This window comes from Azolla caroliniana, unplaced genomic scaffold (genome assembly GCF_043228905.1).
Source record: "Azolla caroliniana isolate FFs.n. ecotype wild unplaced genomic scaffold, voAzoCaro1.0.p SCAF_20, whole genome shotgun sequence".
NCBI lineage: Eukaryota > Viridiplantae > Streptophyta > Polypodiopsida > Salviniales > Salviniaceae > Azolla > Azolla caroliniana.
This window is the reverse complement of record NW_028230455.1, coordinates 11789574-11801872: the sequence shown is the minus strand read 5'-3', so window position 1 is coordinate 11801872 and position 12299 is coordinate 11789574. Positions and strand designations below refer to the sequence as shown.

Sequence of the window (12299 nt, the reverse complement as noted above, 5' to 3'; positions counted from 1 at the left end):
AGTAAATTTAAATGTTCTGCTTCTACTGCTTATTTAGTATGAACAATATCGTGCTTTTTGTATGTATGTTTCATTCCATCCGAGAAAACTGTGAACACTGAATGAATTGCTTGCGGTACAGAAATAAATTTTGGGATATGAATGTCGAATATATAGATGTAGATAGAATTATCTTTGCTATTGTAATTCTAGTTGCATGTCCATATTGCTTATTAAATTGATAGTAAATTTAAATGTTCTGCTTCTACTGCTTATTTAGTATGAACAATATCGTGCTTTTTGTATGTATGTTTCATTCCATCCGAGAAAACTGTGAACACTGAATGAATTGCTTGCGGTACAGAAATAAATTTTGGGATATGAATGTCGAATATATAGATGTAGATAGAATTATCTTTGCTATTGTAATTCTAGTTGCATGTCCATATTGCTTATTAAATTGATAGTAAATTTAAATGTTCTGCTTCTACTGCTTATTTAGTATGAACAAAATCGTTCTAAGGAGTGTAAATAGAGGAATGTGTTGAAGAATGAAAGACAATTAATTTGGCTATTGAATGGCATCCTTGGAAAGACTTCGGTAGGTATAGAAGAATGAAAAACTTATAAATGAAATAGGTCTGGAGAATTTGACAGTAAAAAATATTGGAGCTGACCAGGTAAAGCAAAGGGATGGGGAAAGTGACTGAAGGGGAAAAATAACAAGTGATTCCGAAAACCCAAGTTTGTGGAAGAAGAATGTAAGAGAATAGGCTCATCATTAAGTTCCAATTCAAATTGCAATAGTAAAATGTAGTAATACACCATTTCAAGCATTATACAAGCATTATACGCACGCGCAATCATCTGTGCTGGAGAGTATGATAAATTATAATCATGTTAAAATTGGTTTCTAAAATGTTAAAACCTCTTGTTAATAAAGAACCTAATGTGTCTAAGCATTTCTTTGTAAATTACTTTTCCATCAAGAACAAGTCAATATATATAACCCACTTAAACTAAATTAACCCATATGTAAGATGTAACCATAAGATGCCTGCACATAATGATTATAAAGATTGACACTCTAGTTTAAATACCTTAACAAAGAAGTCAACCCTGACAATACCTTCAATAATCTGAAAGGGTTGCACTTAAACAAAGTGAAAAGTTATTGTGGATAATACTACCATACTTTCAGAGTTTCTCAGGTTTTTGGTCATTAAATTCTTCATTTTCTTTGTACTTAGGACCATTTCCAAAACTGGGATTTGCTTCTAATTTCGAGAGAGCCCATGTCATTTGCACAAAAAGTAACATCTTTAGTGTAAGAAATTTAATAAAATCAATGGTATTTGAACTTAATGAGTTCTCACCAGAGTCACCAATTCAAAACAAAATCATTTTCTGTCACCAACAGTCACCCTCCAAAATTTCTTTTCCCCCATCTATCATACAAATTTGTTCCTCAGTACCAGTACTTTTTGATGGCAACACAAACATCATCCAATGCTTCAAAATGACCTTTAGAAGTAACGCTGCAGCGACAAGCAAACTTCAAATCCATTCATGTTACACTGAATCCATTGTCATTGCACTCAATTGGTTTGATCTGATCCACAACATGAAAAACCAGTTCTCCAGACACTCCCTCCACTTTGTTTTGCACCATTCCAAAGAAGCCTTGAATATAAGAGGGAGACATTGTTTCCAAATGTTTGGATGATCTTCTATGTTTACGCAACAGTTTTTTCCCTTGTAATAATCGCAGGAATGTTTTTGAGTTTATTCAGCCATCTCTTCACCATCATCATTGCCTTCGTCTTCTTCATGCATAGCCATCTCTTCCTCTTGATCATCGCCCTCTCCTTCATCATCCTGTTCTTGCATAGTCTCTCCTTCCACTTCTTCGTCTTCAAGTTTCTCTGGAGGTTTTGGCAACGTATCAACTACTTTGAGGAACTCATCAACCACGTCTGCAGTCATCCTTTCTTCACAGTCTTCAATTATCTATTTGAGGTGTGCACAAGAAGATGTCAAATGACATATTAAACTAAAGGCACAGTAAAAACTTTAGAAGAAAATACCAAAACAATTCTGAAAAATACCCCACTTTTCTTCAAATTTAGGAAAGACGGCTGAAAAAAGTCAATCTAGTTGTGGGTAAGAGCTTAGCAGCTCTTCAATTTCTATGAGGTATTATGAATATGTGAAGACCCATTGTTTTAAATAATTGACAATTCCTTGGGAGTTGGAGTACACCTACTAAGAACCAACCTTCTAGAACTTAGTTGAATCTCTTCATATCAATCAAGAATACATTACTTTGTATCAATTACTTGTTGCCTTAGTATCCAAGAATCAAATGTCTTACATCTTTCATGAATATATTACCAAATTGGGTGCCCTTTGTCTCAATCAAGAACAAAATTGTTAACTTAAATAACAATATTTATTTTTCCTCTAAACACTAAGGCAACAATGATGTTACTGAAATTGTCCATTTTGCAAGGAAGCTTTTCCATACCATGTGGATTTCGACCGCAGTTGATGGTCGGAGATTTGAAGCTTGAAGACGCTCTGCTTTTGTGAGATTGTATTGTTCGCACTGTTTGAAGAACGTCTGCAATGAATCACGTGTTTGTGTGCCAGCTGGTGTTTGCAAAAGATACTCATAAACCTGGCAAGAAAACTTCTGTTTCCATACTTTTTGAAGAAAAAATGAAACAAAAGAGAATATGCTGTTCTTGTTGTAACCACGGAAACAAATATGACCGAAACCACAGCAAAAGAAATTTTACTGTACCTATACCTGGGCTCCTCTGTATATGATCATACTATTAACCATACCTTTCAATGAAATCTCAATATTTCAAATATCTTATGAAGGAAGAAGAGGCACATAATCCAAAGAAAGAAAGAAATAGTGAAAGAGACTCTCATAAGTGAGTTTTGGCGAAGATCTAATCATTCCACTAGATACTTGATTGATGCAGGAGAACTAATCTGTTTGAAAGATAACATATTCATAAAACTGAGGGGATTCAAGCAAGACCCAGAATATATGCGTATCAATGACAGATTTATAAAGTAGATGGTTAGTGTTAAATAATGATTGGAATGCAACATACTGAGTTATTCTTATTCCCCCAGAAATACCCCTCCTAGGGTTTCAAATTTGCCCAAAAGCAACCCCGCTTTTCTTGATCATGTATATGTTGTTGGAGCAATTCTAAGTTGAATTCATCCCTTCTCATTTCTTTCCTTCTGTTGACCACACACAAAGGGGCAAGGGATAATGGAAAACTCATGAGCATAAAGGGAGGGGAAGAGGGAGATTAATGTAAAAACTCAGGGGCACAAAGGGGGTTAAAACAGTAAAATTTTAAGGTATTAAGGGGAGATCACCTAAAAGTTGGGAGCACCATCATATGATCATGATTAATCATCTCACATATACACACACACATATATAAATTCATATATGTATGTGTGTGTTTAGATGTATATATATACAATATACACATTTTCAAATAGCAAATGGGTGACAAAAACCTGGCATTCAGAGGGGGTAACGGAACCGAACGATTTGAGGTCTTCATGGTCAGCTCCTCGGGAGCGGAGGAGGTCCATAACCTCGAAGTTGCAGAGAAGTCCGGAGTTGGCGTTTTTGCTGTGAGTGTCGTCGATGCATATGTCCGAGCAGAGAAAAACAGAGCAACCCATGAAATTCAAGAACAAAGAGGAGAGGAGAGAAGAAAGGAAAACACATATTAAGGAAGGAGAGAGAGAGAGAGAGAGAGAGAGAGAGAGAGAGAGAGAGAATCTTACACTTTCATTGATTCACTCTACTGGATTTTGAAGCTCTTCTGCTCTCCACTTGTTCCTTGTTGCCCTGCCCTGTCTGTCTGCAGAGTTAGAACTATGTAGATACATTTATATATATATATATGTATGTATGCATTAGATGCAGTCTGCAGAGTATGTATATATATATGTATGTATGTATGTATGCATGTATGTATATATGTATATGTATATGTGTATCTATATGTATATCCATGTGTGTATGTATATGTATATGTATTCATTGTGTATGCTTCTTTTATTACTTAAAAGTAGCGGACACCCGATTAAAGTAGCAAAAACACCACCGACAAAGCTGCGGACAATGACAACAACCACCTGCTCACCAAACAAAAATGGACGATGAGATTGTCATCTCGCATCAACACCACCATTGCATCGCATCGGGTAAATAAATAAATATATACATATTGCTTGTCGAACATTACCCTCCACCGCTGACCATGTTCGACCTTCAATCAACTTCTTCTGATCAATGCCATTTGTGCGCACCACGATTGTTGTCTTTTTCTTATTCTTGCGCCTCAATTTCGGAATAGGGGTCCATAAGAACCCCGAAAGTAGATAATGATTGTCAAACAAAGTCGTATCCATGAGGTATATGAAACCATGATTATATTCTATAGTTGTTGCTAGATAAACCTATAATTGGGTGAGATGCATAATAGTCATCATGTGCCAACAAACTCCACAACTCTTTGCAGTGGAGTTAAAGGTAAAGAGAGATGTTTGAGGGGACAGTTATTGAGGGATGATGTTCAGCAAACTGGACTATAGTAGAAATGAGAGAAGAGCCACACCGATTTTTTGTGTACCCAACCACCTTAATTGGTACACGAGAAAAAGGTTATTATATTGTTAACCCTAAAAAAGGTGTGCTCACATTACAAAAGGAGGTGTCCTGTCTAGGTGAACAATGTTTTCACATGTACGAATAATTACCTAATTTGTGAACTACGGTACGGGCCTTTACACCTAAGAAGAGTCTCAACTACATCTCCCACCTCTTAAACCCCCAAACAAAACAAGTGACTAAACTAAGAATGCACTCGTATTTCCAAGCTAACATTATAATCAAGAAGATGCTAGTAACTTTTTTTGTAAACAATTACAATGCTCTCTACTTAATGATGATGTCCATGCAAATAAGGTGAGACAAACTCATGCCATGAGACAACCAAGTGTTGAATTCGTGAAGAACAAGGAATTTTAAGTAGAATATTTCCATTAAGCAACTTCCACCATAATGCATTCATTGTTATCCTCTAATGTGTTATACCTTCATCCTCAATGAAATATTAGACAACAAATATCCATTGTTGTATCGTTGTGAGTGTGAAGTTTGAACACGTCTTACAATAATGAAAAATTAGGAGCCATTATATGCATAAATAAGTTCAATATTACAAGTGCTTAAGGGTTGGTAAATGGTTCCATCCATAGAACGTAATATTCGTGTTCGTGGAGGCATCCAAACGTTTGAATACGTTTGGAAACGAACACGTTTGAAACGGGAAAAATGTGTGGTCCTTTTTTTTTCCCCCTTTTTGGTATTTTTTTTTAAGAGACGTTGCTTCTCTGTTTCTCTGTGTCGCTCCCTCTCCCCCCCTTCTCTCTCTCTCTCTCTCTCTCTCTCTCTCTCTCTGCGACTTTGTTGCAAGCCTTGCCCCAACATCTTCATTGCAACAACTACAACATACAACTTGCCCAAATATTCCAAACTTGTATGTAAAACAGAGTTGCTTCTGTCTTCATCAGTAAGTCCTCAATTCTCTGTAGCTTTGGCTCTACAATTTTTGTGAAATTTAGGTAATCAAATGGGTAGACAAAAGGGTGAAGAATGGAACCATATCTTGATTCTTAAGAAGCATCCCAAAGGTATGCATGTGATGCAATGCAAATATTGCAGCCATACTTATGTTGGTGGTCCACAACGGATTAGAGTCCACTTATTGGGATTGAGAGGACAAGGCATGGAGAAATGTAAACATGCAAGTAATGATGTAAAACAACAAATCAAGAGATTAATGGGGATTGCAAGTGAGGAAGTTGTTTCAGATGTCGATGCACCTATTCGAAATGAAAATCAAAGTATTACTTCTGCATTGATTTCTGAAAATGAAATGCATAATGTATCTCAAGCTCAAGCATGTAGTGAAACAAGGAAAAAAATGAAATTGGATGCAAATAGTTCCTTACCAATGGCATGGAATATGCAATTAAGGAAAAATGCAGAAGAGGCAGTAGCAAGGTTATTTTATGCTGAAGATATTCCACATGGAAAAGTAGAAAGTTCATTTTTCCATGATATGCTTAAGGTTGTTGGACAAGTTGGGCCTTCTTTTAAACCACCATTTGCGTATCAATTGCGCAATAAGTATTTGAATGTAGAAATTAAATCTATCGAACGCGATTTATCACAAATGAAAGAATATTGGAAAACATATGGATGCACAATCGTTAGTGATGGCTGGACTGATACAAGAAATAGACCGATTATTAATGTTATGGCATCATCTATGTATGGCTCAGTATTTTTGAAATCAGTGGACACAAGCGTTCATGTTAAGACAGGAGAATACATTTTTAACATTTTAAAAGATGTTATTCTCGAAGTTGGACCATTGAATGTAGTGCAAGTTTGTATGGATAACGCTACTAATTGTGTGGTGGCAGGGGAGATGATAGAGAAAGAGTGGCCATCAATTTTCTATACTAGATGCACATGCCATTGTGTACATTTGTTATTTGAGGATATCGCCAAATTGGCTTGGATTGATAACACTTTGCGATCAGCTATGAAGATTACCGTTTTCATAACTAGAAAACAAAATGTTTTGGCAATGTTTCGAAGTTTTAGTAAAAAAGAATTGCTTAGACCTTCTAATACAAGGTTTGCATATATAGTTTTATTGTTCTTTCGAATTTGCTAGATGAGAGAGTATATGGTGGTTTGAGAAGAATGATGGTCAGTGAACAATGGGGCAAATGGAAGGGATCTAGAACAAAGAAGGCTGAGGAGTTAGTTACAATTATTTTTGATGCTAGATTTTGGTCAAATGTGAAGATGATAGTGACATTATGCTTACCAATTTTGAAACTACTTCGTTTAGCAGATAGGGAGGGTGCTACAATGGGATTGATTTATGATCTTACGCAACAAATGATCAAAGAAATAAATAATATGTCTTCGATAGAAATTGATCCTATGAAGCTTGATGAAATCAAACTATGCTGCAGAAATAGATGGTCAATGTTGCAATCTCCATTACATCTTACAGGGTATGTTTTGCATCCAATATGGACTGGAAATGGTCAAGAAATAAATAATATGTTGAATACTGGTTGGATGACAACAATCATGCGTTATGCTAGTGGCAATCAAGTTTTGCAAGATGCCTTGATAGATGAGTTTTATGCTTATAGAAAACAGACATGCTATATGTTTCGTCTTCCATTTGCAAAGGATTTAAATAGAATGAAAATTCCAGTTATGTGGTGGGAAGCATTTGGAACAACTACTCCCAATTTGATGAAACTCGCAATTCATGTGCTCTCACAAGGTTCTAGTGCATCTCCATGTGAAAGGAATTGGAATACATTTTCTCTCATACATACAAGAAGAAGAAACAGGTTATCCCCATGCCATGTGGAGAAATTAGTGTACTTGCACACTAATTTATGGCTTCTCAAGAGGATCAAAGAAAGAGGTTACACCCCATTGGAAATTACAATGGAAATGGTTGATAAAGAGGAAGATGCTGAAAGATTATTGAACTTGCAAAAAGAGCGAGAAATTTTACATACTGAAAATTCAAATGATATCCTCAATAGTATGCAAGATGAGGACATTGACGACAGTTATGTTGTTGGTAGTAATGAGGCACATTCTAGTGAGAGTCCTCAAACAAATTTCTACGTCAATTGAACAAGTAGAATTTCTAGTAGAATTTTTTGTTAGTGTCATATTTTCTTCATATTCTCGAATATAAGCTTTATGAATTTTTGAATGTTTGATGATAGTTTATAATGACATAGTCCACTTGTTGGGATTGAGAGTGAATCAATATATTATATAATATAGACCATATTCAATCCAATCAAACGTGTCAATCCAATCCAACTTGGAGATGATTTACCATACGCGTATGTATGAATCATTCGCGAATGCGAATGCACGTATGATACGTATGGTTCATTCTAAACTTCCATCTTAATATCATGGGTTCCATAATTATACATTGTACAACTTTAAGGTGTACATGAAATGCTCAAGATTATGGCTTCCAATATATGAACTTATCCATTGACTAATTCGTCATCCATTAAATATTTTGGCCATTCGTAACATTCGTTCCCAATGGATACCCCAAAAATAAAAAAGTAAGCCTTTATCAAGCACAAATCCTTTTCATTCTAGACATTACAAATCCCTCTCGGGACATGACATGAAAAAAAAAGGAAGAGGGACATACATGTTCGAAAGCCCATTGTATGCATTAATCCAAAAACAAAACACCAATTGATAAGATCAAAGAATTTCTCCAAATCAAAGTGCACCATTATCACTTCTTGATGAGTCTGTTGTGTATAATCCATGGATATTTGAACATTCAACATATTAAGTAATATTTTTCTACCTTCAATGAAACCATACTAGATTGGGCTTATCAATTTTGGCAAATACTTTTGTAATCTATTTCCCAAGACCTTTATAATTACCTTATATTGTGCTCCACCAATGAAATAGGTTGCAATTGGTGAAATGACTTCGGTGATGTCATCTTTGGAACTAATTTAAGGAGACCAACCATCTAACAACACGTTCGCGTTCACAAGTGGAAGGATTGCGCACAAATGGAAGGATAAGGAATATTCTGTCTAATCTTGGGGCATTTTTGGCCATTTCACAAAACACCTTAATACTAGAGTATCACATGTTCTCGAAAACTTGATGAAAATGCGAAAAATTTCCCCATTTGCTAAATTTGGGAAATGTCAAATTTTGGCCAAATACGAAAAGTAACTTTGTGTATTTTAAAGGAAAAATGACAACTACTAATTTTTAGATCGTAAAGAAATCAAAAGCAAAAGATTTCAAAACAATCAACTTTTGTATATCATTGAATAAAATGTTGTCTAAATCTGTTACATATCGTTGCACAAATTATATATTCAGGAATTATTTGCATCACTGTGATCACTCCTTTCATGAGAGTCACTATTATAGCTAATATAGAATTATGACTCTTCCTCCTCATTTCCAAATGTACCAATCAAAGCATTGTCTTCATCTAAAACCAGATGGTGTCTCCAAATTATGTGCACTAAATCTTGTTCACCTTTAATCTAAGACACCTTCTAGATGTGGTAGTTTTCTTTTATTATTTCTATCGTTGACATCCTTAAACATCCAACTTTTGTTAGTGTAAAGTCATACACAATGATTGCCATCAACAAAATTACTCTAAAAACAAAGATTTCGGTACAATTCGATACAATGTAACAAATGTAGATTGCAATACAATTTGATACTCAGGTTCAAATTGTTTTGATCACAATTGGTTGGATTCTTAATATCGATTTCAGGTTTAAGTTTATTTTTATTTTTATTTCTGTAAGTATCGAAGTGTAATGAAAGCATCACAATACGAGACCTGATTTTGATACTAAGTATCCAATTGTGATGAAAACATTCTATTTTCATCACAACTCGATACTAAGTATCGAGTTTAAGTTTAAAGTTTTTTTTATATTTTTTTTCCTTTAAAAAAAAAAAACCTTAACTCGATACTAAGTATTGAGTTGATTGTTTTTTTTTTTGAAAAAAAGTTGAAAACAAAATTGAAAAAAAATCTTTAAACCTGAACTCGATACTTAGTATCGAATTCAAGTTTCGAATTGTGATGCTTACATCAAAATTCGATACTTACAAAATAAAAATAAATAAAAACTTTAAACCTAAACTCGATACTAAGTATTGAATTGTAATAAAAACACCCTATTTTCATCACAATTCAATACTTAGTATCAAATTCAGGTTTCGAATTGTGATATTTTCATCACAATTCGATACTTAGTACTGAATTCAGGTTTGAAGTTTTGAATTATTATTATTTTTCGAAATAAAATAAAAACTTTGATCCTAAGTTGATACTAAGAATCGAATTGTGATGAAAACACTTTAAACCTGAGTATCGAATTGTACTCCAATTTGTATTCGTTACATTGTATCGAATTGTATTGAAATCTCTGTTTTTAAAATAATTGTGTCGATGGTAATCATTGTGTATGACTTTACACCAACAAAAGTTGGATGAGCAAGTGACTTTCATTCACATGAGGATTAAAGCCTTTACGTTTTCACCATGGATTGCATGAACCAATTCCTCCATTAACTGGTGAACTTAGGGAGCTTATTGATTTTGGCGACGAGCTAGTAGAGGACCCTGCTATTGCTAGCCTATGTGGAGTAGATACTACTGCACAAATTTTCGAGGAGAGTTCTCAAAAGGAAGAAGAGGAGAGCAATGTGGATACCCTAGTAACAATGTGATATGTTCAAAGGATATATTAATGTTCACATCTAGGTTTGATAGTTTTGATAGTTCATGAATATTGTCTACATTTTTGGAGTTCTGACTTCATGGATGTTGATGAGCACTAAATTTATAGATGTTGATGACACTTCTAGAACCTACATCTCCCCAAGATAGTAAAACTATTAATCTTAACTTGTTCTTTGAGTTAACCATTGTGATTGTCCTTAAGTTAACCACATTTCATATCTGTAGACCATCAACATTTATACATTTATCGAAAAACTATTGAATTTTAGAAATGATCATTTTGACACTTGTTAAATCTCAAAAAAGTAGCGACTTTTATATGTTATTTATGACATGTGATATTGGTGTATCAACTTTCTGAAAATTGCCTAAAATTGCAAATTATAAAAGGAATCTAATAATGGAATGCATGATCCTTCCACTTCTGAATGCGAATGTGTTTAACCAAAATTCCAACAATGTTGAAATATTCATAATCAAGTGTCCTACCACTAAGAAGATTCTTTAAAACCATGTCTTCATCATCTTCTATGAGATTTGCATCCAACTCATGATGAAGGGGGTTATGTACTATATATCTAATGACATCATAAAACTCATGGCGTGCTCTAAATGCCTCATTAATCCAAAATAATCGTGAGTCACACAACTCCTTGAAATAATGAGAACACATTGCAATTATTGTTGTCGGATCCATTATAAAATCATCCCCTTGCTTAAGGATTTACTAGTATTAAGGATTGGATTTGCTTGAGGGGGTTTAAGGATTGGCTTTGCTTGGGGAAGTAATACGTAGACTTGAACAACCTAGTAATAATTTTTTGTTGGAGAAGGATGTGATATGGGAGGAGGAAGCATTTTATCTATTTCTATTAGATTGGACATTTAGGGGGTTTAAGGATTGGTTTTGCTTGGGGAAGTCATCCATATACTTGAAAAGCATAATAATGCGCTTTGTTGGAGAAGGAGGAGGTTATGGGAGGAGGAAGTATTTAGATATTGAGTGGCAGGGATGTTTATTTTATATGCTTCATAACTAACTTCATATTCGTTGACAGATGTGTAGCTGATGGACTATGGTGCACTGCCGTGGGCAATTACCATAGATAGATGTTGATGGTGGATGAAACATTGACTAGTACTATTAGACTAGATATTGAGGGGGGTTTAAGAATTGACTTTGCTTGGGGAAGTCATCCACATACTTGAACAACATAAAAATAATTTTGTGTTGGAGAAGGATGATGATATGGGAGGAGGATGCATGTATATGGAGTGACACAAACGTTGGATACATTAGTTGTACGCTACTAGGAAGCCGTCCTTAAAGGAAAATCTTTTTAGTCTAAGTTAGTGGTAGAGATGGATGATGTTAATGGATGATGAAGCAGTTCTAGGGAGTGATAGGGAGGCTTGATTATGTTTTCATTTACTTTCAAATTTGGGGAGCGGGTTTCTCATTTTTTCTAGTGAGGATGGGTGGAGTCAAATTGTCAAAAGGTGTTGTATTAGGATGTATACATTTGGTAGCGGGTCTTCTGTGTTGCTAACTATGGGCTTGCTGAAGAAGGATTGAAATGCTTCATAGCTAGGAGGTGATAATGCTCGTCTCAGGACGCAACTACTTTGGTTTCTATCTAAGGAATAACTTGTTGCAATGTGTTGATTACAAATTATGTTGAACATGAACATGAGCATGTTGAAGAAGCATTGAAATAGTTCATATCTATGTACCTTTTATTGATTGCGGGATACGTTGAATATAGACCTTTTAGTGATGTTTTCAAATCTATTTGGCAAATGAAGTTGGAGGAGACTATTCCAAAGGCTGTACCATATTTGTGATGCTTGAAATCATGTGGAAGAGTAGGAGACCTTGAGAAA

The 12299-nt window shown here is 34.8% G+C and overlaps 2 protein-coding genes across 2 annotated transcripts; one reads left to right on the top strand and one right to left on the bottom strand.

Moving 5' to 3' along the window:
* Nucleotides 1–1307: 1307 nt before the first annotated feature.
* On the bottom strand, nucleotides 1308–3922 carry LOC147851038 (uncharacterized). The gene is made up of 4 exons (XM_087336042.1): nucleotides 3811–3922; nucleotides 3535–3652; nucleotides 2507–2659; nucleotides 1308–1989 (listed from the first exon to the last, which is right to left on the bottom strand). Exons 1-4 carry the CDS (start codon nucleotides 3816–3818, stop codon nucleotides 1765–1767), a joined length of 504 nt encoding a protein of 167 aa, XP_087192168.1. The 5' UTR covers nucleotides 3819–3922; the 3' UTR covers nucleotides 1308–1764.
* Nucleotides 3923–5819: 1897 nt separating this feature from the next.
* LOC147851037 (uncharacterized) lies at nucleotides 5820–10402 on the top strand. The gene is made up of 3 exons (XM_087335554.1): nucleotides 5820–6739; nucleotides 6895–7729; nucleotides 10199–10402. Exons 1-3 carry the CDS (start codon nucleotides 5820–5822, stop codon nucleotides 10400–10402), a joined length of 1959 nt encoding a protein of 652 aa, XP_087191680.1.
* The last annotated feature ends 1897 nt before the right edge of the window (nucleotides 10403–12299 follow it).

Excerpts from the sequence above, each read along its gene's own strand:
- LOC147851038 (XM_087336042.1), bottom strand. Across the intron at positions 2,660-3,534 it reads TTACCCCCTCTGAATGCCAG|GTTTATGAGTATCTTTTGCA; the intron begins GTTTTTGTCACC and ends TTTTCTTGCCAG. Across the intron at positions 1,990-2,506 it reads CTGCGGTCGAAATCCACATG|ATAATTGAAGACTGTGAAGA; the intron begins GTATGGAAAAGC and ends CACCTCAAATAG.
- LOC147851037 (XM_087335554.1), top strand. The coding sequence starts at position 5,820 with ATGGAGAAATGTAAACATGCAAGTAATGATGTAAAACAACAAATCAAG. Across the intron at positions 6,740-6,894 it reads CTTAGACCTTCTAATACAAG|ATTTTGGTCAAATGTGAAGA; the intron begins GTTTGCATATAT and ends TTTTGATGCTAG. Across the intron at positions 7,730-10,198 it reads ATGTTGTTGGTAGTAATGAG|CCTTTACGTTTTCACCATGG; the intron begins GCACATTCTAGT and ends TGAGGATTAAAG.